Here is a 27,263-nt window from a genome sequence, read left to right as displayed (position 1 = left end):
TTAAGTCAAAACACAGTCAAAACTAATATGCTCTCCTTAGACCATAGTTAGACCTACAATCACTAAAGTAATAATTGCTATTTGTTTCATTATTTTACTTTCTTAATCTTGTATTTTTCTTATTCAGATTATCTTACTACAATATATAAATTATAAGAATTTATTGATTTCCCTCACACTATATTCTTTTATTATAATCCTTTAAATAGATAAGAATGAAGTATTTTCAAGGTTTTTGTATTACAATACTGCTGCTTCCTCATTAGCAATCAAATTAAAACTCTTTATTACAATTTAAATCCTTTTATCTACTAAAGAGTCATTTTACTAATCATAAAAATAATTTACAATTGTTTTTATGTAATATGTATGTGTGGTATAGATAATTGCCTATATTTATTTAAGCTTAATACTTTAATTTAATATTAATTTGATTAAAATATTTTTTTATTCATTTTAATTAACATATTGAATTACATTTACTTTAATTTATTAGAGCTAATTTTATCAATTCTATTTTAATTTAATTTATCTTAATATTTAATTTTAAATAAGCTTTTAAAATAAATATTTAAAATTATTTTTTAATGAATTATTTCTTCTTAAACATATTCTTGATTGTGGTTTTTAGTATTTTTAATTTAAATTGTAATTCTTATTTGCTTACTCATAGTTTCTAGTTTCTAGAAACAATCATCTAATATATCTAAAAGTAATAAAAAATTAATATCTGATATTTAATAATACTTTAATATTATCATTATAAAATAGTTAGCAGATAAACTCATAGATAATGAAATAAGAAGCATTATAGGTTGAATCTATCTCCAATGGAGATTACCATTTAGTTTTTCCAAAAGAATTAAATATGATTCCAACTTTAATAAGACAGAAATTTTCTAAGTTAAGTAAATTAATGCTAGTTATGGATTCAAACATTAATAGAATATATGGATCAAACATGATAAGCTTCTTCCAAAAAAGCTAAGATGTAGAAGTATACACTTTTGTAATTTAATAAGGAGAGACCCAGAAAAATATGGAGAATATTTCAAGCCTGATGGATAGTTTATTCAAACATAAATTTAACAGGACTGATGTTTTGGTAGGATTTGGAGGAGGTTTGATAACAGATTTTGCTGGTTTTGCAGCATCAATATATAAAAGGTAAAATTATGAGTTAATCATCAAATTTAAATCACGTTGCATAGAATACTTTCAATAAAAGCAATTATATAAATTTAATTATTTATAGACATAAATATGCAATTAATTATAAATTCTATATTCATTTATTTATTTTAATTATAAATAGAGGAATGAAATATGTAAGCATTCCTACTACTGTTTTAGCTATGAGTGATGCAGCTATAGGATCTAAAACAGGAGTTAATAACTAATATGGTAAAAATATGGTTGGAAGCTTTTATGATCCTGAGTTAATTATTGTTTGTGAAAAATTTTTGGAAAGTTTAGATGATAGAAATATGAGCAACGGTATAGCCGAAATAATTAAAATAGCAGCAATGATAGATTTAGATTTATTTGTTCTGTTAGAATTAAATGATGTAAAATCACTTAGAGATAATCCAAGCATATTGAGATAAATTATAAGAAGATCTATGGAGCTAAAAATTTCAATTGTTTCTCAAGATAAATTTGAAAGTGATAAAAGAATGATATTGAATTATGGTCATACAATAGGTCACGGAATTGAGACAGCAAGTAAAGAAGCTCTTTTGCATGGTGAGTGTGTTAGTATAGGTATTATCTTAGAAAATGAGATTGCATTGCATAGGTATTAAACATCTTTCAAATTTACCAAAAGAGTAGAGAAACTCCTTCTTTAATATAATCTACCAGTGGAAGTGCCTAAATTTATAAAAAACGAAGATGTTCTTTTTTACATGGGAAATGATAAAAAGAATTCGAATAGCCACACATTTTAGATTGTATTTGTTGAAGATGTTGGAAAGGTTATTTATAAAACTGCAGCTGTGAGTGGTTAAGAAGTTCTTAATGTTTTGTCTCCTTCGGTAAAGATTGGAGCTTCCGATTTCTCTAAGATTTCAGGTAATTATATTATAGTTAATGAATGAAATAATTTTAGTTTTTTTTGAATTTATCGAAAAATATTAAATTAATTATTTTTATTTTTTTTTAAAGATAACATAGTTATTTAGCTAGCAGGATCAAAATCAATAACAAACAGAGTACTTATACTTAGTGCTCTACTTGATAAAGAAATTCAACTTTAAAATGTTTTATTTGCTGAAGATACTGAAGTTATGATGAAATCATTACAAACACTGGGCGCTTGCTCAATTTAGTAACTTGATGCCAATACTGTTAAAGTTAAAGGAAATGGAGGAGCTTTTAATTTTTAAGATGAGAAAGAAATTTATGTAAATAATAGTGGTACAAGCGCTCGTTTTATATGTAGTATGCTTTTGCTGCTTAAGCCGAATTAATCAGTGGTTATTAGGTGTTGTGAAAGAATGAAAGAAAGGCCAATTAAAGATTTGATTGAAGCTCTCTCTGATTTTTTGAATTTTGAATACTTAGAAAAAGAATTTTACTTGCCTTTTAGAGTCACAAAAAAATATGAATTTAAAGGTGGTGATATTCATATTAATTCAAAAATTAGCAGTCAATACGTAACTGGTATCCTAATGGCTGCACCTTATGCATTAGAACCTGTAAGAGTTATTTTAAGCTAGACAGAATAAATAACTTCAGAGCCTTTCATACAAATGACATTTGACATGATGAAGTATTATTTATTTGGTTTATTTTTTATTTTTATATTTTTAATGTTTTGTAGGTAATTTGGGTCAAATATTTACAGAGAAAAACAAAACATTTTTAATATTAGCAACACTAAATATTTGTATCCTAAAGAAAGTTATTATATTGAGCCAGATGCAGCTACTGCTAGCTATGATATGGCCTGGGCAGTATTGAATTAGAAAAAAATAATAATCAAAGGATTTTAAATACATTCACTGCAAGGTGATCTTAAATTTACTGAAAAACTTGTTGGATTAGGTTATTGTGTAGAATATAATGATGTTGGAGTAATCATTAGAGGTGATTTACCTTAAAAGGAATGCACATAGACTACATTTGATTTTAACGATTGTACTGATACATTTATAACTTTTGGCATTATCTTAGCTGCTCTAGAAAATAACAATAATTAGTCTTATAAAATAGTTAACATAGCTAATTAAAGAGTAAAAGAGTGTGACAGAATACATGCCTTAAGTTTAAATCTTAAGAAGTTTGGCATTAAAACAATTGAGTATGATGATGGAATAGAAATTTTTCCCAACAAAAAGTAGCTTCTCGAATAATGTGATAGCAAGCAATCAATTATTATTGAATGCTTTAACGATCATAGATTGGGCATGGCCTTCTCATAGCTAGGCAATTTTATAAAGAACAAAAATGGAGTAAAATCTTTTAAATAAAATCTTTAACTTTATAAATTCAATAAAAATTAGTAAAATTCGTTAGATATTATTTTGGATGAAGGTGATTGTGTCAAAAAAACTTTCCCATCATTTTATAACCATTTGCAGTATTCATATTCAGCAAGATGTGAAAAGGTGCACTTTTCTAAAAGTAAGCATCTGAAATAAGAAGTGGAAGAAATAAACACAGTATTCGTTATTGGAATGAGATGCTGTGGAAAAAGTATTTTGTCAAAGAAAGTTTCAAATCTTCTTCACATGAACAATTTATCATTAGACGATGAGCTATTTAATTAATTTTATTCCCAAAAATATAAAAACCTTTCAGAAGCAATTAATGCAGAAGGTTGGGATACCTTCAGAAACAACGAATTGCAGTTGTTAAAATAAGTAATCAAAGAAAACAATTTATAAAAAAAGTAAGAGTATTTCCATCAACAAAATATTTATATAATTTTTCAATATTGAGTTAGCTTTGATATGATGTATTTATTTGTTTTATTTTAATAATTAAGATATAAGAATACTATAATAGCTTGTGGAGGGGGAATTATAACTATACCAGAAGCTAGAGAGTTACTCAGAAAATAAAAATATGTTATCTGGCTAAGAAGAGATTTTGCAGATATTCAAAAAGATTTTGATAAGAGATAGAATACTCCAGATTATTAAAATACTTTGAAAGGTGACTATGAATAGCGTAGACCTTATTACGAATAAGTATCTAATTTTATTTTTAACTTCCCAGGCTATACTTTCTTCTCCAAATCGATTGGTGAGAAGGAATACTGGAAAAGAGTGGAAAAATCTTTTAAAGGTTACATTAAAAGTATATTCAATAAGCAGGTAAGAAAAGGAGGGTAAGATGAATACCTTTATGCAGAAGAATCACATTTCTTATGTTTATAATTTGAAGATCTGTAAAGATTAACATTTGCTGATTTGGTTTACATTCAAAAAAATTTTCATGCATTAGAAGTGAGAGCAGATTAATTTTTTGAAAATAATTTTGATAATCTTTCATTCAATAACAACTATGCTCTACTCGAACACTTTACTCTTGTTTTAAGTCGACTAGCTTTGATTTGCAACAAGTTGATTTTAATTTTCACAATGAGAACCCAAGAAGAAGGAGGGTTACTTTAGAAGACAAAAAACAATTACTATTAAATAATTAACTATATTTAAAGATAAAATATATTTAACTATATTGACATTGAAGTTGATATGATTAAAAGAGAAAATTCTATTAACATGAAACTAATTTAACAATAAAATGCTTTAATATTATCAAAGCACTTCATTAATCACTAAGATTAATAAGAAAATATATAAACTACTATTTAGTAAATGAAAGAAAATATGAGAGAATAGGATATATTAAAGTTAGTGCTTTGCTCATTTACAAATTATGAAGAGCTAGAAACTATTAGAAGACAGTTGACATCAATAAATCCCAAGTCTATTATTATTTAGCTGGGTAAAAGTGGTAAATTATCTAGAGTTTAAAATAAATATTTGACTCCTGTTTACGATGCTAAGTTTGGTCCACCTACTGGATAAGGTTAGCTTTAAAAGAGCGAGATTTTACAATTAATTTAAGAACTAAATTTATCATCTCACGAAAAGAAATTCTACCTATTCGGAACTGATATAATGAACTCGCCTTCACCTTTTATTCATAACACTTGCTTTTAATCTTTGAGCTTAACTACTTACTAATATGAATTAGCTCAAATATCTTCTATTGAAGATTTTTAGCAGTATATAAATCGTTAAGATTTCTAAGGAGCAAGCATCACTATGCCATTTAAGTTAGAAGTATCTAAGTACGTTGATCATGTTATCGGAGATGCCTAACTTATCGGCATAGATTCTCCTGTTATCAATACAATAGTTAAATTAAATTCTAAAATTTATGGGTTCAACACTGACTGGTATGGAATTTTGAAGCCCCTCAAGAAATAGCTATCCCTAAATGAGCATTATATGTAATCAAAATAGGTAAAAAATTTTTTGCTTTTTTTAATGAAAGAATTAAATTTAAATGTAAATTTTTATAAAAATATTAAGAAATTCGCCTTAGTAATTGGAGCAGGAGCTACTACATTAACCATGGTTTATTGTTTAAATATGCTAGGATTTTAGACTCTAATTTACAATAGGTAATTTATATTTTATTTAGAATAAAAAAAATTATTTAATTTTATTTAATTCTTCAAGAACCTACCAAAAGATAGAGAAGTTTATAGGAAGAAATGGTGTAATTAAAGGTTTTAGCTCTATAGATGATTTGGTTTTATATTTAAAGCAAAATTTACATGTTTAACTAAGTGTTATAGCTAGCACTGTCCCTGGAAAAGCCGAAATTGATTTCAGAGATATAATGTTTAAGTACAAGCCAACTATATTTGAAGCTTCATATATACCAAAAGAAACTTCTTTAGTTTAGTATGCTAAAAATTCAGGATGTTACACTTTTGTCTATGGTTTAGACATGTTATTATATCAAGCCTATTTGCAAAACCTTATATTCACAGGTAAAAAAGTTTTTAGAAAGCAAATTTAAGATTCAACATAAAACTACTACAAAAAATTGCATTGCACATAAGATTGATTTGTTACTTAAATTAAACTTGAAATATTAAGTATAAAATTTTTGTCGATACCAAATTAACAGTAAACAGAAATTATTTTTTCAGGTTTTATTTTCTAAAGTTTTAATTTATAAAAATAATGAATTTAAAAAAAATACTGTCAAATATGAATTTTATAATTATAATTATTAATTATTTTTTAAAATGAATAAATTAAAATAAATTTTTAAATAATTTTATTTTCTTTAATTAAAAAATATACAAAAACATTTTAAAAATGCTCAAATTAGAATATCAATTTTCAAATTTAATTTTGTATTAATAAATTATTAGATTTTAGTAAAAAAATTTTATTTAATTTAAATCATTGATAAATTTATTTTTGAAATATTATAAAATTTAAATCATTTTTTAATAAATTTTATAAAATATTAATCATTAATAAATATTATAAAATTAAAACCATGAATAAATTTTATAAATAATTAATTTATTTTTTAGATTTTTATTAATAATTAATTAATTTTTTAAATTTTTTATTTAATAAAATCAATAAATTGAAATTTATATGATTAAATTAAATTTATGGTATTGTTATTTATAAATTAATTTAAATATAAATTTTAAGATTTATAATAAAGTTAAACATTTAATTTACATATTTACTTAATAGATTTTATTACATGCTTATTTATTTATTGTTTATTTTTCTTTTAATTTTTATTTAAATAATTATTAAAATTAAGAAGGATTTATACCAAAGTAACATTTTACTTATTAATAAGAATAATAATTTATCTAATATTTCATTAAGACTATGTTGTTTCCTGTTAAAATAAATTAAAATGATTGTAATAATTGTTAGTAATTTGGTAATAAACACTGTCTATATTCTCTAGACTTATTTCAGAAAGTCTGATTTTTTCATAGAATTGATTTTCCTTGTTTAATTTAAAGAATTTTATTGAATCACTCTATACACACTGATTTAAAAAGGAATAATAGTCCACCATTTGGTAACGCAATTTGGTGTCAATCAGCTTTCTGCAAGGATAACGTATTAAATAGCTTTTGAATTTAAGCAAAGCATCTTGAATAAGATTTTTTTAGTTTTTAGTATCCTTTCCTTTCAAAGCTGATAGGGAAATTTGAAGTTTTTCAATTTCTTTTTTGTTTTAGTTATTCTTTTCCAATAAAGCCTAAGCTTCTTCCAAAAAAATTTCTTTTGGCTTAATTGGTATTAAATAATCATATGTTGACTCAGATAGAGATGAAAACGCTGAATCTTAGGGAGAAGTAAATGCTTCGTCAATTAACTATTCAACAGTTGGGAGATTTGTTGAGTTAATATCCAAAGTATCCAATTCTAAATCCATCATGTTTGGATACATTTTATGACTTTAGCTGAGCTATAATAAATTATTGCATAGATTTTACTAAAAGAGAGGATATTTAAATTCAACTTATTCTTTTTGGAAGTATAAAGTAGTGTAAATTGTAGAATAGTTAATTTCATTAATTTTGTCAAAGGTGTCTTTGTAATTCCTAAATAAATTTAAAAAATTAAATTTAAATACAAATTTGATTTAATTACTTTGTAAGTTTTTTCTCCATAAACTAAAATATTAATGAAGCAAGGATCTTCATTTTTTCAGGTCCAGCAGGAATTTCACAATTCTCTTTTGTTACTTTAGACAAAGCTTCTTATAATTGCATTTATAAAGAGGTTTTTCTTTATGGGTTTGCTTGAATTTAGGTATTTGAATTTAATTTATTAACCTATTCCTATAACATAGAGTTATTTTCTTAATCATTTTCATCTTCGTCATAGTAGTAAATCTTTTAGTTTGGTTATAAATTTCTTTGCTTTTTTATGAAAAAGTTCGTTATATCTGATTATTTTCCAGCGTTAATCTTTCCTTGCTATCCGTTATTTTTAGTTACTTGAAGCTTGCTAATTCCAGAAGACTTTGATTATTAATTTTAAGTATTGAAGTGGCTTTGATAATCCGATTCACTATCTGAATCGCTGCTATAACTTTCATCTTGTTTTGGACCTTTCTTTAGGAGTCCTTTGCTAATAGTTTTTTCAGCCTTAATTACCTAAATTAAATATCAAAAATATAGATTTAACAAATTTAATAATTGAATACTTATATAAACTCTAATCTCTATCAATTTATTAATTATTTAAAAGTGTGTGAGTTTTATATTGAAATTATTATTTTTTTATTGATTACTCTTGGATCATCTTCTGGGACATCTTTATGGATAGTGATAGACCTTACTATGTTTTAGCTTATTGTTTAGATATCAATTTTTATTTTTTTAACTGTTATGTAGTTTATAAATTAAAATGTGTTTAGAATATGTTCTAAAGTTTTTTTATCAATTTCTCCAACACCTTGATTTTTTTCTAAAGCAATTATGTATTTTTTAAGATTTAAATTTTTTATAACCTTTTTTTCTTCAATTCTATTCAAAATGTGTATGTAACGATTAAGTTTATTTCTAGAAATTTATTTCTTGCTTACTTTTTATCTATTTAGTTACTCATTTTAAATACCTCCTTCCTGTCCTTTCTTAGTTCTTACATATGTGAATTCTACTGTTTCATTGATGACTTTTAAAAGGAGTTCAGAAAATTTTTAATAGTCACTGTCATTGTATGAAGGTGGAATTTTCATTAATTTTTTTACAAATTCTTTATCACCAGCAGCTATAATGAGATCTTGCACAAGCTTTTCATTTTCTTAGAAATATTTGTAAATATGTTCAAAACTGGTGTAGTTTAATTTAGGGTTTTAATTGAAAAGTTCCTGTCTTTGATTTATTTATGCCATATTTTAATTCATTTTTTCGTTATTGCTCTCAGCTGGGTTAACTTGTTTTGTATTTGATTAATTTTTGCTTTAAAGATTACTTTAGTTTACTCCATTTTAATTTTGTTTTTCTTCAATCTTAATTTCTAAAAATCTATTTTCTTTTGGTTCACCTGAGTTAGAAAATTAAAGTTTAGATTATATTTAATTTCCATTGTTGTTATGTTATTATTGCTCTTCATTTCCATCGTTTTAAGCATTTATTGGCTACAAAACCATCTGTTATCTTTGCATATCCTCTAGCTCTTTCTTTAGATTTATCTTATTTTCTTTAAGAAGCTAATCCTATTTTATTTATTAAATTAGATATTTAAAATATTTTAAAAGCAAATAAAATAAAGCTTTTTATATACAATCTTGTTTCTTTTAATCGAAATTTAATTATAACATAAAATAAAAATTAGAATAATGCTAAAATTTATAATCCAAAAATAGATTTAAAGAAATAAATAAATATCTTTTTATTAATTACGATATAATCTGCCATCACTTGTGATTTAATGTGGAATTTTAATGAAAACGTTCTTCCTTATCTATCTGCAGTAGACAATACTTTGTAATCATCAATAATATTTTCTAGAGATCTAACCAACATTTTTCTTTCGCCTAATTTGTTGATTTTAGATGCTATTTCTGTCTATAAAAGACCTTCTCTTAAAAATGCCTCATAAGACGCAAAATTAAGGAGGATATTCTAATTAAATGTAAGCTCATTTAGTATAAAAGTATCTTCCTTCAGATATTTCCATGGTTCGCTTACTATAGAGAGTTTAGTGAATTACTGTTTTTTCATCTCATCTAAATCTATTTCTGTTTTCATTTGAGAAGCCATTGTTTATTTTCTTTTAACTTTTGTATCTATCTGTAAGCATTTGTCTTAAAACTTTGTAGCTACTGCCTTTTTACACACCTTCTCAGGTAATATATTAATGAATTTTAAAGTAAATAACTTTCTGCAATAGTGAGAAACATTTGTAATATCTAGCTTCTTGATATCCTTCTCGTATTCTTCAGTTTGCTAACTCTCTTTTTCATTTTTTTTACCATTCTTTTTATTTGATTTTTCTCCTCCCTTTTCACTATTGCTTTAAGCTATCTTGCTGTCGGATGTCTTCTCTTTAAAAAACTTGGAGTTAAATTAACTTGCCAAGTCGCTATAATTTATTCCTCCTGGTCCAGCTTTTAGTATTAACCTATAAAGGTAGTAAAGACTCTTATTAGTTTTATCTTCTTTGAAAAATAGGCTTAATTGCTTTTCATCATTTGACTCTTTGGCCTTCTCTCGATTTAAAGAAATGAAAATTTTATCTTTTTTAGAGTCATCCACCTATATATTATGATTTTCCTTCAATTTTTATACAAACTTCTCTTGGTTGACACTATTTATTAGTGGTTGCAAAGAAGGCAATATTTATGTTAATTCAAGACTATTTTACTCTTAAAAACTTAATATCTTAATAGTCTTCTTTACTAGCAATTCCATTCCCCTAGAGCTCCTTTTTTTTTTTTATTATTTTTAAAAGTATTATAAACAAAAATCAATACAAACAATTATATTGTTTTGCAATAAATAATTATCAATTCACAAATTTTCTTTAGAAATAATAATTTATCATAAAAAAAGTTAAAAAAATTTAGAAAATAATTTTTAATTTAATTAAAAATATTTATTTTTCTGATATAAAATTTTAAAGTAAAAAATATTTAATATATTTAACAAGAAAAACTAATTATCTAAGTCTTATAAATCGCTATTAAATAAATAGATATTACTAAAATTTCTATATTGAATTTATAATCTTTATAATTTAAATTTAATTACAAAAAAACTTCAAAATTAAATATTATTTTTGGCATTTTATAATTAACAATATTTAAAAAAATAAAATTATAATTCTTAAATTTAAGTAAAAAACTTTTAATATGAAATTTATGAAACATTATTATGATTATATTTGATATTCAAACTTTCGGTTTATAAAAATCAAATACAAAAAATGAAATATATATTTAGAAAAATTATTTTTTAATAAGTACTGATAAAATATAGAATTTTAAATTATTAAAAAAATAGTTATTATGAAGATATTACTTTAGAGTTGAAGTTAATTTAATCAGTCATGAATTATTTTAGCTCATATATAAAATAATTAATTAATAATATTTATTTAAAACCTAAAATTATTAATTACTTTAAATTATTTTAGGTGAATGTATTTAGTTTTATATATGATTGAATAAAAGCATTATTTAACTCAATAAGAATTCATAAATTTCTTCAATACATAATCAATCATGTCTTGATTATTAATGTGTCCAATTTTTTATATAACTTGTTAATTTTTTACCACAAAAAAGAATGGAATTTCATTAATAATAAGTAGCTAATTGATTTATCCATATTTTCCCCTTTAACATGAAATGCTTCTATTATTAAAATGTGGTATTTCTGTAGAAGTTTATCAATTTTATTAATATTGGGCAATTCTTTCGTAATTTTATGTAATATTAATATAATATTATAATAATTAATAACTATCATTAATTAAAAATACCAGTATTAAAATTTATTCTTAATATAACTTAATTTTTAATTAGTTTAGGATAAACTTATTTTGCTGCTTTATTTTACCTTTTTTTAATAAGATGGAAATTAAATAAATAAAATCCCAAAAGTAATGAAAAAATATTGAATTAATAATTTTGATATATCAATAAGTAATGATTTGTATTTAGATTTGTTAATTCTAACTATAATAGTAATAACTTAAAAATAGTGGCTATAAGGCTTTAGTTAATCATACAAAATGATAATTTATTATTTTTTGTCAGTACATATATAAATAAAAATTAGTTGTTAAATTTTTAAATTGCATTCAATACAATTACAATATTGCATTAAAGTTAATAAAAAAATAAATTAATAAGAAATAGTATATATTATACATACATAAGTCATAATAGTATGGGTGATTAAATTGAGATTAACCTATAAAATTTTAACGATGATAGCCTTTAAAAGATCTAATAAAGCCAAAATATAGCTCATCATCATCATTAATCCAAGTTGAGAAATGTTTTGTTTGATTTCCAAGAACTAGAAAACGTGCAAAGAGATAAATAACAATCTAGGAATTAAATTAAACATATTAGTCTATTGAAACCCAGAAGTGTTAGCAATCAAGATTACACAAGACCTAAAAACGTTTTCTCCAGAGATTCAATTAATTCTATAGATACTTATGTGTCTAATACGACTTTAAATTCAAATAGCTTAGCGAATCGTAAATTAATGATTTAATTCATATTTTTTGCTTAAAATCTTTTACTAAAATAATAGACAACAAAAATTTAGACATTTTTGATCTAGTAAATTAATTATTAACAGAATTTATTTTTCTAAACTGATTTACCAATAATAGCTAAAAGAAACAGACTGCAGCTTTTAGAAGAATAATAGGCTTCATAGCAACTCTAACCGAGTACCATTCAATAACGAAAGCTAAGTTAGACTAAATAAGCTACCAAGCATACTGAAAGACTCTTCAAATTAACTCAGCTAGAACAGTTGTGCACTCAAATAAAGCTAGAATAATCAAAATGTTTAACTAAAACAGTATATTCTTGACTATTAAGTGTAGCCTACAAATAATTAACAAAACAACGAAAATAAATACAATTCATCATTTTTGAGGAACAAGTAAAATTAATTAATTAGCAAATAATGCGCGAAATAAATTTAATTATAAATAAATAAAATATCTTTTAATAATATATTTAGATGCTTTAAAAATTATAGCTACTCAAGGCAATATTAATAATGCAAGTAAAAGCAGTACTACTTAAAAGCAGTAGAAAAATCAACTTTTTTGCAACCAAGCTTGAATATCACTAATGCAGAAAACGAAAACAGAGCACCTGATTAAGATATAAGTGTAAGTAGCATAAATAACATAACTTTAAATGAATCTAACAAAAGCCAGAAAAAAGTAAACTTTATATCTTACAATTCTTACATCAAAATCTGATAAAAAAATAAAATATTTAATCAGAAATACAATAAATACAACACTTATACTAATTAATATATTAAATAATCAATGAATATTTTGTACATATAATTTTAATAAAGATTCATTGAATAATCAATGTAAAATAAATACAATCTATAAAAAATATAATTGAAATCTATGTAAGTATCTATCTGCTTAATAGACTTTTATAAAAAAAAAAATACTGGATATATTAAACATTAAGCATATTAATCTCATAAATAAATAAATACGAAGTTAAAAGAAGCATATATCTAAAAAGTAGATATTTATTTAGTATGTATGTTAATGCTATATAATTTATTTTTCTTTTACGTATAAACTAAAAAAATACTTTACTTTCCAATATGCGTTTTAAATTTAATATATAAAATTGAGATCCTTTATCTTATTTAATTACTGAAGACATATTTAATAGAATTTCGATATTTATAAATTTATGTATTTCATTAGCATGGATTGTTTGTTATGTTACAGACAGACAGACAAACTACATATTGATGAACTTTTAATAAATTAATTAATTAAATAAATAAAACGAATGCAAATTATTAATAAAATTAATCAATAATTCATTCATTCATTAATTAGTAATTGATTTTAGTAAAAAAGAAATAGACCTTGTTTTAGTATTAATTATCAAATCAAGTCTATTTATTATTTGATAAAAACAAAAACCTAATTTTATCAGGACTTAGATAGTAGAATAAATTTAAAATAGCACAATTAAATAAAAATGCTTTAGACCATTGAAATAGTAGAGAATTTTGATGATTTGAATACTAATTAAAAATATTAATTGAAAGTTCCTTTATACAGGAATGATAAGCAATATATCAACGACTTAGAGAATAATGTTAATTATTTTATGAATCAGATTGGTAAAAATAATTATATTACTCAAGACTAAATGGAAGTCGTAATGCCTCGCTATCAAGGAAGAGAAAAAAAAAGGAGAGTCAATAGGGCTAGAATGCAGGAAGAAAAAATTAAAAGAGAAATTCAAAAGTTAAGACAAGAAGAAAAAATATTTGGAAAAGCTGAATTTTAATTTGCAAATGAAATTGCATCAGACAATAAAAAAAACACTTCTTTTCTTCCTCCTTTCTAGTAGTACAGCTCATCTTAAGTAATTAAATTTTTCAAATTAACAAAAAAATTAATAAAAATGACTTTACTAAATATACTAAGATGCCACCTACTGAATTTTTGAAATATATTTCAACTGAAGAATATAAAGATTACAAATATTAGTATAAACCTTATATTCCTTCAAGATATGAATAAAGTATAATGGAAAGATAAATAGGCTCATTAAGTCCCTCCAAAAAAGACTTAGTCCTTCCAGTATAATTCTTCAATTAAAATTATTTATTTCTTTCAAATGTTTTATTAAGTAAAATATACTTAGAGGGTCTCAAAGCTCTAAGAGTGTTTATGATAGAAATATGCTGAATACTTCTCCTAATTAGGAAAGTCTCCTACTAGAGAAATCGTAGGCATATTTGCTTGAGCAATCTAAAATGCAGAGTAAGTGGCACAGTGCCTTCAAAAATATAGATTCTTATGATAAAAGGAGCAAAATACTTTCTTCTGATAATCTCTAGAAGCAATACAAGCAATCTAATGCTATAATCCTAGGGAAAATTAAAAACTTAGAACCATCAGAAGATGAAGTATTAGTGTCAAACAACAATCTTTAAATTAATGAATTGCTAAATAATCTAAAATTAAAAAATGTTCCTTTGTCTGTTAAAACACCAGATAATTACATATTCCAAGAATTTATGCAGCTCTCTAAACAGTCTTTAGATATAATTTTATATCAAAACGAATACGTAAACCCAAATAAACAAGCTTCACTAAAAGAAGAAAGCAAAAAGCTAAATATTAAGTTACACAAAATGAAAAAAGAAAATGGTAAATTTTATTATATTGCTTGATATTTTTTTCATTTTATTTAATTAATAAAAGATAAATTCATTTTATTCAAAATACTAAAGAGTCACTTTTAGCCAATTTTAGATAAAAATAAACCTTCAATAATGAATAGAGTGTTTTTAGCTTTAGACATCAACCCTTACGAGGAATTTTCCAAAATTAAATGGGAATAATATCATTTATTTAACAAAATTGTAATAGATTAAAGTGCTTCTGTCATAGATACAATAAATTTTATTGTGAAGGTAAAGTCATTCTTAATGTTATTTATTTGTTTGTTTATGTTTTTAAATATATTTAAATTATAGTTTTTTGGCATACATGAGAGTAAATACATGAGAAAAATTGAGTTTTTAGCTATTTTAAGACTTATTTGCAATAAATTTGATGACTTCCTTAAATCAAAAGGAAGAACAACTATTTTTGAGCTTCTTGAATAAAATTTAACTGTACTAAACTTATTAAGATATGATTCTGAATATTTAAGTATAAATGAATTTAGGGCCTTACTGCTTTCACATAGAATTAACTACTAAACTTTATTGTAACTTATTGTTTTGACTCTATGAAATGTTTTAATATGAATTTATATAAAATATTTATTAAATACTTAAATTGCTATTTTCTGTATGCTTTAGAAGCTATTTAATTTAAATTAAAAAAATTTTGGTCACTAATATTATTATTTTTTACATAATTCATGTAAAAATAAGATTTATTAATTAATTTAAGTAAATTAACAAATTAGAATATCCTAAATATTGTTTTGAATCTACTAATTTAATAAAATTATTCATCCAATAAATTTTAGTAAAGCAACAATTTAAAAAAATAATAATTTTTATAACTTTAGAAAAATTAAAAAATTTAATTTTTATAAATATTTGATAATATTTTTATTTATTTATTTATTTACTAGTTTTATTGTTTACATTTTTTGAGAATTAAAAATATAAAATAAGATATGCTCTTTCAAGTTTTCACAAAATTTATATTTTTAATGCAAATTAAATTTAAGAAGATTCTTTAGAATTACTAGAAATTAAATAAATTAATCAATTAATTAATTAAATTGTAGAGTTAATCAGAATTATATATAATTCATACAAAATGACTAGTTTTTGGGTAACATTAGCAAGGCATAAGTAAACAAGATGTATGTATAACTTGATGATTTTTTGTTTAGATATAAATAAAAATGATATTTAAAATAAATAAATAAGCTTATAAATTATTAAAGTAAAATGAAATGGATGTTTTAGTTCCTGAAAAGCATGAAAAAACTTTTATATTTTTGCATGGAGCTGCAAATTAGGCTGCTATGTACCACAATTTATTTCTTTCCTCTTATAGCCCTGTTTGCCAAAATACAAAAATATTGTTGCCTTAGGCTCCTATGAGATATATTACGTTTAGCTAAAAGTAATTAAAAATGCCATCTTGGTATGATATTTATTCAGAGGATAGAACAAATAAAAGACCTCAAGATTTGTACAATCTGAGCGAGTTAGAAACATCTGTTAAAAGGATATAAGAAATTATGAAGAAGGAGTAGTCAATTTTATAGAACAAACAGCAGTTGTATATAGGAGGTATTAGTTAAGGGTGTGCCTTAGCACTTTACAGTGGATTAAGTTATCAGTAGAAAATAGGGGGAATAATTGCACTCAGTGGATATTATATTGATACTTGTTAAATATCTAAAGAGAATATTGATATTCCTATCTACTTTAGTCATGGCCTTGATGACTAAATTGTTAAAATTGAATATATGCAGCAAACTATAAAATTTTTATAATATATTAACCCTAACTTCAAAATTGAGTATGAAGCTGGTCTAGGACATAGTATTGGATAAAATTAAATGCAAAAGATTTAAAAGTGGTTTCAATAAATTAGCTAAAACTAGGCTCATTGATATATAAATTAGTAACTTAATAGTCTTAAAATTTAATTAAAAAAAAATTATTTTTTTATAAACATTGTTTGTGGTATATAAAATAACTTCTGATAACATTAAAAGATATTTTCATTATTTTATTTTAGAGTTTACATTATTATAGGTTTGTTTATTTTTCAACAAATTAATAAATGTGAAACTATGAAAACTTAATCCTTTTTGAGATTTTATTAAAACTCACCAGTGTCCTTAAAAAATATTTAATTACTTTACAGCCTATTATTGATTACTGATTTTATCTTACAAATATTTAAAGCCAATATTTAATTTAAATTTTATTTTATTTTATAAATTTAATATTTATAAAAATTAAAAATTCATTATTATAAAAAATAAATTGCTTTGATTTCATTTTTCTTTCAACAACAACACTAAACTTTATTTTTTTTAAATTATTTAAATTTCATCTTTAGATTGATTAACATTATATATTATATTTTCTAGTTTAGAATATTTTATAAATACCAATATACGGCTAGTCTTAAGCTTTCTAATCAAGGCATTAATTTATTTTAATAATATTTAATGAAAGCTTTAATAAATAGTAAAATCAATTTTAAAACAAATAAATATATCTTTCAATATGGAAATTTCTCCTCAAGTTAAGTTTTTTTCAATCAAATTTTTGAGAATAGAACAGAAGGTGATAAGTCATATTCCGATTTCAGTTGTGGTAAAAATTACATTTTCATTTATAAGAATCGCACTACACATAAGCTTTGAAAAAAATGTAAGTCTTAAAATTAAATAATATATTTTGAAATATGTAAGAGCTTATCCAAATTTAAATTTCAAAATAAAATGAATTACTTAAAGATATGTAATTTATGATAGTATTAAATCAAATTAACTTTTATACACATGTATACAGTAACTTAAATATTATGGTGTTTCAAAAGAAGCAGGCTTTTTTAACAAGAGAGGATACAAACATTTATCTTTTTGAATTTAAACTTACTTTTAATTATGACGATATTTAAATCTCAAAAATAAAAGAAATTTGTTATAGCCAGAGTTATTTTTCTTATATAATTGTTATAACTTTGATATCTGACAACAACCATTAAAGAATTCAAAATAAATTCATGGTTTATAAAATTCTTCATTCATATTTTTTTAAATTAAAATAAATTACAATATCTCTAAAATAATAAGATAAATTAATGAAATTTTTGTACTTTTTCCTCTTGGTAATTACCATAATTACCTAAGTATCTTGTAGAAACGATGATGATTCTGAATTAGTCAAATATGTCTTTACCACTTTCTTTTAAAGAAATATAGATTAATTTGAAAACCCTGTACTTACATAAATGGCTAAAACTTTTCTCAAAAATGAAGTTCTAGGAAATAAGAATTCTACAATTACAGAATAAGTCATGAAGCTCTAGCAAAATGTTTAAGGAGAAGGCTTTTCAACTAATTTGTGTTAGTAATGCTAAAGCTTCTACAATAGCATCTTATCACTAAATTTAACTAAGTATGGTTAAGAATTAACTCACATAATTTAATTTGGATGCTCAATTCTAAAAATTGAAACTCCATGGATCTGCTTCAGTGCAGTAGGAGAAATGGCTCCTTCAGTACTTTAAGGATTTGCAAAAAGATATCTTAATCCTCTTTATGTTTGTCCTTCTTTAGGCTTGTGTCCTCCTTATTATCATAACTTAAATATCACTGCTATTGCTTAAAATATCATCAAGGATACTCCTTAAGTAAATAGACCTGCTCCTACTTTAAAGAAAACTTTTAAATTCTTACATATGTCTGATCTTCACTTCGATGGATTGTATCTTGAGGGAGCTAATGGTTAATGCACAGTACCTGATTGTTGTAGATTCACATCAGGTAAACCTAAAGATGAATCTGCAAAAGCCGGCTACTGGGGTTATCTAGGAAACTGCGATATCCCTTTTAGAACTATAGAAGCAGCAATTAGGTATATCAAAAACAACCTAGCTGATGAAATCGATTTCATAATATGGACTGGTGACAATACTAATCATTATATCTGGGAACAAAGTTTTGAAAGCAATACTGATTAAACAATAAGAATAACAAATTTGCTGAAAAAAGAATTGCCTCATATTAAAGTCTTCCCTATTACTGGGAACCATGAAAGTTTCCCAGTTAATGTTTATGATTATTTTGGAGACCGTGAAAATTAATAAAATGACATATTCGCAACTTCATGGGAGTAATGGATTGGAAAGGAAGCAGCTGATGAGTACAGACAAAACGGATTCTATTCTAGTTTAATTACTAAATATAGCTAACCTCTAAGAATAATAGCAATCAACACATAAGCTGGTAATAATGAAAATTGGTATTTAATTTAAAATCCTACTGACCCTAAAGGATAATTAAAATGGTTAAAAAATCAACTTTAGTAAGCTGAATTGAACAACGAAAAAGTTTTTATTATTGGACATATTCCATCAATATTTACTCTTCAAGAATGGGCTCAAATTTACACAGCACTCATCCAAAGATATTCAAATATTATAATTTCTTAATTCTATGGACATACTCATAATGAATAAATTTCTGTATTTAGAAACTAAGCAACTGATTAAATTAATAATGTAATGTTTATTACAGGCTCTCTCACATCTTACGGAGGACATAATCCATCTTTTAAAATGTTTGAAGCTGATTTTGATAGTTTGTAGCTTATAAATTATGCTTAGTATGCAATGAACTTAACTTATTATAATGAGAATAAGATAAGAGATATCAATAGGGTTATATTTGAAAAGACTTATGACTTCAACTCTTACTACGGATATGATGATATGTCTAATTTTGAAAATATTTAAGATTTCTTAGAAAAATTAAAAACAGATTTGAATACATAAAATAAATATCATTTAGTCTAAAATGCCTTAGCTAACCCCACCAATCTAACTTAAGTTACATTAGGATACTATTGTGACACATTTACAACTCCTGCAACTTAATCAATGTGTTATGGCAAACCTTATAAAAAAGATATGATAGCTGAAATATTTGGAACTTGGTATTCTCATAATCCTGATGATCTACTTTTTGAATGAAATAAAATCTATATTAATTGAATTTATAAAAAAATATATATAAAAACCATTATAATTTTTATAAATTATATATGACGTAAAATAAACTAGAGATAATATAAATAAAATTTTTATAATATTCAAATAAATAAGTAAATACATACATAATAAAAATAAAATTTTAATATCATTTTTTAAAATTATGTTTAAAATATCTATTATAAATTTTCATTAATTTGATTATTATAATTAAAAAACACAAATTGATATCAATATTAATATATATAAATTTAATAATTCTAAATTACTAAAATCTTATTTAATTGCCTTATTTTAATTAATTATAATTAAAATTTTATTCAAAAAAAATTATATCTCAATAAAAGAAAATAAAAATAGTCAAACAAAAAATTAGATATTAATTGTCATAATAAAATAAGAATTTCTTAGATTTTACTCTCGACTAATTAATATATTCAAAAAGTAGCTGATATTAAAATAAAATAATAATGTAATATTTGCTCTACTTTCCTTTAAATTTAATTAACTTCCTTAAATCTATATAAAATATAAATATTTTTAATAAGTAAATAAATAGAAATTTTAATATAAATGAATAGTTTTTTTTCAAAAAGAAGCTGATACTAAATCATATAATATTTTAATTTGCTCTTCTTTCCTTTAAATTTAGTATGCTTCCTTAAATCCTTATAAAATATAAATATTTTTAATAATTAAATAAATACAAATTTTAATGTAATAGTTTGTAACTTTCTTGCCTTACATTTTGATAAACACTAAAAATTTTTATCTAAAACAAAGTTAATAATACAGTGATATTGTTTCAAATTACTAATTATTAATTTGTGTTGACGTTGTTTAAATCTTTTATATAAAAGAAATTATTAAAACCATAATTTATTAAATTTGTGAACACTAATTGATTTAATTAGGGAAAAATAAATAAAAACTTCTATTTGTATCTGTGATCAATTATCATGCAAATCAAATTCATAAGTAAAAATCTAAATATTAATAATCTTTCTAAAAACTAGGATAATAGAAATGAAATTTTTGTTAGCCTTTATCTTTGGCTTGTTGTTGATCAGCCAAGTCTCATGTAGAAATGATGAAGATTCAGAATTAGTCAAATATGTCTTTACCACTTTCTTTTAAAGAAATATAGACTAATTTGATAACCCTGTACTTACATAAATGGCTAAAACTTTTCTCAAAAATGAAGTTCTAGAAAATAAGAATTCTACAATTACAGAATAAGTCATGAAGCTCTAGCAAAATGTTTAAGGAGAAGGCTTTTCAACTAATTTGTGTTAGTAATGCTAAAGCTTCTACAATAGCATCTTATCACTAAATTTAACCAAGTACGGTTAAGAATTAACTCACATTATTTAATTTGGATGCTCTATTCTAAAAATTGAAACTCCATTGATCTGTTTTGGTGCTGTAGGAGAAATGGCTCCTTCCGTACTTTAAGGATTTGCAAATAGGTATCTTAATCCACTTTATGTCTGTCCCTCTTTAGGTATGTGCCCTCCTTATTATCATAACTTAAATGTTACTGCTATTGCTTAAAATATCATCAAGGATACTCCTTAAGTAAAAAGACCTACTCCTACTTTAAAGAAAACTTTTAAATTCTTACACATGTCTGATCTTCACTTCGATGGGTTGTATCTTGAGGGAGCTAATGCTTAATGCACTGTACCTGATTGTTGTAGAGTTACATCAGGTAAACCTAATGATGAATCTGCAAAAGCCGGCTACTGGGGTTATATCGGAGACTGCGATATCCCTTTTAGAACTGTAGAAGCTGCAATTAGGTATATCAAAAACAATCTAGCTGATGAAATCGATTTCATAATATGGACTGGTGATAATACTAATCATTACATCTGGGAGCAAAGTTATTAAAGTAATACTGATTAAACTACAAGGATAGTAGATTTATTGAAGAGTGAACTTCCTAATATTAATGTATTCCCTATTACTGGAAACCATGAAAGTTTCCCAGTTAATGTTTATGATTATTTCGGAGACCATGAAAATAAACAAAATGATATTTTTGCAACTTCATGGGAATAATGGATTGGAAAGGAAGCAGCTGAAGAGTACAGATAAAACGGATTCTATTCTAGTTTAATTACTAAATATAGCTAGCCATTAAGAATAATAGCAATCAACACTCAAGCAGGAAACGGCTAAAACTGGTATTTGATTTAAAATCCTACTGACCCTAAAGACTAGTTGAAGTGGTTAAAAAATACACTTTAATAAGCTGAATTGAAAAACGAAAAAGTGTTCATTATAGGACATATGCCTATAGGAGATACTTTAGAAGAATGGGCTCAAATTTACACAGCACTTATCCAAAGATATTCAAATATTATAATTTCTTAATTCTATGGACATACTCATAATGAGTAAATTGCTGTTTTCAGAAACTTAGGTACGAATGAGATAAATAATGTAATGTTTATTACAGGCTCTCTCACAACTTATGGAGGATAGAACCCTTCATTTAAAATATTTGAAGCAGATTTTGAAACTATGTTGCCTATAAATTATACTTAGTATGCAATGAACTTAACTTATTATAATGAGAATAAGATAAGAGATATCAATAAGGTTATATTTGAAAAGACTTATGACTTCAACTCTTACTATGGATATGATGATATGTCTAATTTTGAAAACATTTAAGATTTCTTAGGAAAATTAAGAACAGATTTGAATACATAAAATAAATATCACTTGGTCTAAGATGCTTTAGCTAACCCCACCAATTTAACTTAGGTTACCTTAGGATACTACTGTGACACCTTTACAACTCCTGCAGCTTAATCTATATGTTTAGGTTAACCTTACAAAAAAGATATCGTGACTGAATTATTTGGAACTTGGTATTCTCATAATCCAGATGACATGCTTTTTGATTGAGAGAGATAGATTATAATAACCAAATAGATGATTATTATTTTTTTAAAAATAATAGCATTAAATTTATCTATAATAATTATAAAATGAAGTTTAAATGATTTTTTTTTATAAAATAAATAAAATTTGTTTGTTTAATGATATTTGAAATATAAAAAAATTATATTAATATAAATAAAAATCCAATTAATCTTAACAATCTTGATTTAATTTCCATTTATTTATTCACTTTCAAGTATAAAAAAACAAAATCGAAAAGTAATTTTAAATTAAATGCTGTCAAGAAGGAATATTTATTTTATGAAATAATTGAAAATATTATTTATGAGTTTTTATTTAAAATACCTATTTATTTCTTCCTCTTTTAAGTTTTTATTTAAATAACTAATATTAACATTTTTAAATTACAAGTGAAAAAATTAATTAATCATTCAAATAATTAAAAAAAATAAATTCTTCGTCTAACAATTTTATTCAGTTTTATTTACTTTTCTATTTTGGTTTTTTTATTATCTAACTAATTATTAATTAATTATTAACCATCCGGGGATTCGAACATATTCTGACTAATTTTTAAAATTTAAAAAAAAAAATTCACTTTAATTCTAAAAAAAAATAAAAAAAAATTTTACTTTTTTTTCCCCTCTCAATTTAAATTATTATACATTTAAATAATAGTAATTTAAATTATTTAATCTCTTAAAATAAATAAATCTTATTTACTAGACTTTTTATTTTAAACATTCATATACTTTTTAATTTATAATAAATTAGTAATTAAAAACTCTCTTAATTAAAAAGAAATTTAGATAAGAAAATGAATTCAGTCTTAGCTATAGATGTTGTATTTTTACTGCTAGCTACATATTTCTTTTATTAAATATCATACTCTTTTGTTGATATTACATTAAAATCTCCATTAAACTAAAGATAATAGTCTTTTGTTTTCCCTCAAAACTTCACAACCTTACAAGATCCTCTTTATTCTAAGTTAATCTTTGTCATATTAGATGGTATTACATATGATTATGTTGACAATAGAATCAAAGAAATCCCTTACGTGAAAGATGATTGCGATATTCATATTCACTAGATTAATGTTTTTAATGAACTCATTATAGAGAGTCCATAATCAGCTATACTCTCAAGACTTGAGATCGAACAACCACCAAAGACTGAAATAAAAATATCTACATATTTAAAAGGTACAAATCCAGTAGTTTTTTCTTTGAAGATACCAGAAGCTAACCCTAACAAAATCAACATGCAAGATTCATTAATTTACTAAATTGGATAGTCAGATAAACTCAAGAAGAACTATGGCTATCTTACATCATACTTCTATGATTACATAGGATATTACCTAAGTGATAATTAATTTGCAAATTTAGGTTTAAAGTACAGTGAAGATTCTAAGATTTAAGAATACATGGAAATAATAAAATCAAATAGTTATGATACCTTATTTATTTATGAAGGAGCGTTTGATGAAATCTCTCATTCAGAAGGTATGCACACGTAAAATGGGCTAGAAGCATAAAAAAAAATAGATACACTGATTAGAAATGTAGTAAAAAATATGGATGAAGATGCCATTATGGTATTAGTTAGCGATCACGGAAAATCAGATAGAGGAGCTCACTTTAATTGTAGAGATGAAAATATCAAAATATGCAATTCCGTTTTTTTTGCTTACACAAAAAAGGGTTTTATTAAAGATGATTAATTCATTCAAAGCTTAAGAAGAAAAGAAACAGATGAAAGAATTTCAAAGCAAGCAGAGTAGTTTTCCGTTCATGAAAGCATGATTTCAAGTACGATTTCTAATCTTCTAAATATTCCTGTTTCATTTATTAACTCTGGAAGATCTTTGTTAGAAATATACCCAAAAGGTAAATTTTAAAATAGAATTGAAATGCTCTAAAGAATACTGCAAGACTCTTTCACCACATTAAAGTAATAGATGCAACTTTATAGCCACATTTAAGAAACTAAAAGAATATATGACTATTAAAAATTTTCAGAGATTAATAATTTTATAAATTCAATAGAGAATTAATTGCGTAATGATCTGAGAGAATAAATAATAAATGATGAATTAATTTTAGAACAACTAATCAGTAAAATTATCAATATCTAAAATTAGATTTAGGAGATTATTTATGAAACCAAATTTTATTCTAATCAATTATTAATATTTGGCATTGTTTTTGGTGGATGTATTTCATTAGCTATGGTAGTATATACTTTCATAAGTTTAGTAGTGAGAAATAGATAAGTGAAAGATTTTTTATTTATGCTAATAGTGTCTTTATATAGCTGCTACACTTACTTCATGAATGAAAAAGATAGCATTGAAACATATGGATTATATCTCTCTGCTATTCTTATGCTTTACTAATGTCTTGCATTAAAAAAATTTAAAAAGAAACAGTTGATACCTCTATTTAGTTTTGTATTTCTTACCATTTTGGTTCATTATAGGAACAAAAACTTAAGCTTATAATAACTTACAACAATATGTGAAATGGCTATTATTGCTTTACACTCTTACAAAACTATTAGCAAAATGAAATATATCTAACCTTTTAGTAAAATTAGATCATATGTATTTGTTTCAACTTTAACTCTAGTAGCAACAGGATTTCTATCTGTATGTGATCTTAACTATGCAAATTTTGCACTAAATTTTGGGTTCTTTATATATTCAATATATATACAGAATAGATTATATCCTAACCAACTTTAATTATAGCATTTTCAAATAGATTTGATAACTATAAGCTTAGTTTATCGCTTTATCAATTTATTTTATAATAATACTGTTGTGCAAAAAGGATTAATCTATCAACCAATAGTTTTAGTAAACATTTACTTGCTTTGTTATTTTATTTCAACAAGAAAATCGATTTACTTATCTTACTTTACTCAAGTGCATATTTTTGTTTTATCAGCAATACTCTTTTAATAACTAAATTTATAGTTTAATTATTAAAGTTAAGATTTTAGTATAATCTTAATTATGCTCTATTATGCACCATTACCATTAATAGGATAAATTTTTATCTAAAATAAGAAAGATCTAACTAAATACACCAAAATAGAAGAAGATATTGAAAAGTAGAAAGAAACTGAATTTGGATCTAAAGATCTATAAGCATCAAATGTAATAAAAGAAAAGGAGAGAGATTATCTACAATAAATGAATAGCAATGATTATAGTTATCAAATTAATAAAATAAAAAGTGGAATTATCTTAATTTCATCTATTTGCATAATGTCAAGCTGCATAGGATAATTATGGATTATAGTAAACAAAAAGGTATTTAACCATCGCACAGATGAATTTATTTTTAATAACGAATATTTAATGCTCATAGCAATATCAAATTTAATTTCAAACTTATTTATTCGCAATTGAAACTTGGTTTGTTTGTTAGTTTGTTTTTATTTTTCATTAGATTTTTATCAGCTTATATTAGTCCATATTAATTAATTTATTCTTTTTTTTGTATCACAATTTACTTCAAACTAATTAATTAAGTTAACTAATTTAATTATTAAATTAAAAAAATTTTTAATTTATAAAGAAAGTAATTTAATTTTACTTCGTTTTTTGAAGTATTTACTGATAAAAAAATTGTAATTTATTTAATAATGTTAAATAATTTACAAAATTCTTTAAATATTTCAATTAATTAATGTATTTATAAGTCAGAACTTACATATTTTATTTCAATTTTTAAGTAACAGTGAATTAATTTTCATAATTTTAATTGTTTTTTATTATTAAAATAAATATTTTTAAAAATACAAAATGAATATAACATGGATTTTTATATAATTTATTGACCATAAAATATTAAATAATATTTGTTTTGTAATAAAATATATCTTAAAAATTTAAAATTATACAATATTTATTTTTATGTTTTAATTTTTCTCTTAAATTAAGTAAATACAAAAAATTACAATACATAAATTAATTAATTAAAAAATAAAATATAAAATAATTATTTTTTGTTTATTAAAATCGATAGAAAAAAAATCAAAAAGAATTAATTTTAATTAAATTTATTTTTAAAAATTTATTGAATATTGAGAAAAGTTTAAAGAACTAAAAAATTATTAAAAAATTCTTAAAGAATCAATAATTTTCGCTTAATAAATAAAAAATAGTTTTAAATTAATGACAAAATTTGCTTTTACTTCTTTAAAATAAATATCAGCAAATAAAGTTTTCAAAAATAAAAATTTGAATTATTTGTTTATTATTGGAAAATGAAAATTATTATGAGATGGTATCTTTAAATGATAGATATTCTTAGTTGATTATTACAGAAATTAGAAATAATAGTTACTCTT

The 27,263-nt window shown here is 23.3% G+C and overlaps 8 protein-coding genes across 8 annotated transcripts; 7 read left to right on the top strand and 1 right to left on the bottom strand. All coding sequences in view use genetic code 6, as the record gives it.

Moving 5' to 3' along the window:
- Positions 1 to 793: 793 nt before the first annotated feature.
- TTHERM_00590510 (pentafunctional AROM protein) lies at positions 794 to 6,093 on the top strand (the record flags this gene model as incomplete). The annotated part of the gene is made up of 8 exons (XM_001019959.3): positions 794 to 1,167; positions 1,316 to 2,073; positions 2,167 to 2,773; positions 2,825 to 3,455; positions 3,507 to 3,895; positions 3,992 to 5,480; positions 5,550 to 5,641; positions 5,700 to 6,093. The coding sequence occupies 8 exons, from the start codon at positions 794 to 796 to the stop codon at positions 6,091 to 6,093; spliced, it is 4,734 nt and encodes a 1,577-aa protein (XP_001019959.2).
- A 786-nt stretch (positions 6,094 to 6,879) lies between these two features.
- On the bottom strand, positions 6,880 to 10,438 carry TTHERM_00590500 (hypothetical protein; the record flags this gene model as incomplete). Its single annotated transcript, XM_001019958.3, has 4 exons — positions 6,880 to 7,618; positions 7,668 to 8,176; positions 8,314 to 9,240; positions 9,428 to 10,438. The coding sequence occupies 4 exons, from the start codon at positions 10,436 to 10,438 to the stop codon at positions 6,880 to 6,882; spliced, it is 3,186 nt and encodes a 1,061-aa protein (XP_001019958.1).
- A 1,482-nt stretch (positions 10,439 to 11,920) lies between these two features.
- Positions 11,921 to 12,983, top strand: TTHERM_00590490 (hypothetical protein; the record flags this gene model as incomplete). The annotated part of the gene is made up of 4 exons (XM_001019957.3): positions 11,921 to 12,239; positions 12,296 to 12,324; positions 12,378 to 12,655; positions 12,737 to 12,983. The coding sequence occupies 4 exons, from the start codon at positions 11,921 to 11,923 to the stop codon at positions 12,981 to 12,983; spliced, it is 873 nt and encodes a 290-aa protein (XP_001019957.2).
- Positions 12,984 to 13,743: 760 nt separating this feature from the next.
- On the top strand, positions 13,744 to 15,517 carry TTHERM_00590480 (phospholipase/carboxylesterase family protein; the record flags this gene model as incomplete). The annotated part of the gene is made up of 5 exons (XM_001019956.2): positions 13,744 to 14,136; positions 14,199 to 14,354; positions 14,405 to 14,927; positions 14,982 to 15,193; positions 15,257 to 15,517. 5 exons carry the CDS (start codon positions 13,744 to 13,746, stop codon positions 15,515 to 15,517), a joined length of 1,545 nt encoding a protein of 514 aa, XP_001019956.2.
- A 541-nt stretch (positions 15,518 to 16,058) lies between these two features.
- TTHERM_000590479 (phospholipase carboxylesterase family protein) lies at positions 16,059 to 16,866 on the top strand (the record flags this gene model as incomplete). Its single annotated transcript, XM_012798574.1, has 2 exons — positions 16,059 to 16,104; positions 16,172 to 16,866. 2 exons carry the CDS (start codon positions 16,059 to 16,061, stop codon positions 16,864 to 16,866), a joined length of 741 nt encoding a protein of 246 aa, XP_012654028.1.
- Positions 16,867 to 18,071: 1,205 nt separating this feature from the next.
- Positions 18,072 to 19,964, top strand: TTHERM_00590470 (ser/thr phosphatase family protein; the record flags this gene model as incomplete). Its single annotated transcript, XM_001019955.1, has 1 exon — positions 18,072 to 19,964. One exon carries the CDS (start codon positions 18,072 to 18,074, stop codon positions 19,962 to 19,964), a length of 1,893 nt encoding a protein of 630 aa, XP_001019955.1.
- A 1,044-nt stretch (positions 19,965 to 21,008) lies between these two features.
- TTHERM_00590460 (ser/thr protein phosphatase family protein) lies at positions 21,009 to 22,901 on the top strand (the record flags this gene model as incomplete). The annotated part of the gene is made up of 1 exon (XM_001019954.1): positions 21,009 to 22,901. The coding sequence occupies one exon, from the start codon at positions 21,009 to 21,011 to the stop codon at positions 22,899 to 22,901; it is 1,893 nt and encodes a 630-aa protein (XP_001019954.1).
- Positions 22,902 to 23,715: 814 nt separating this feature from the next.
- Positions 23,716 to 24,905, top strand: TTHERM_00590450 (type I phosphodiesterase/nucleotide pyrophosphatase; the record flags this gene model as incomplete). Its single annotated transcript, XM_001019953.1, has 2 exons — positions 23,716 to 24,790; positions 24,862 to 24,905. The coding sequence occupies 2 exons, from the start codon at positions 23,716 to 23,718 to the stop codon at positions 24,903 to 24,905; spliced, it is 1,119 nt and encodes a 372-aa protein (XP_001019953.1).
- Positions 24,906 to 27,263: the final 2,358 nt, after the last annotated feature.

The sequence above is a fragment of the Tetrahymena thermophila genome (genome assembly GCF_000189635.1).
Source record: "Tetrahymena thermophila SB210 genomic scaffold scf_8254580, whole genome shotgun sequence".
NCBI classification, from domain to species: domain Eukaryota; phylum Ciliophora; class Oligohymenophorea; order Hymenostomatida; family Tetrahymenidae; genus Tetrahymena; species Tetrahymena thermophila.
This window is presented reverse-complemented; position numbering and strand designations above follow the sequence as displayed.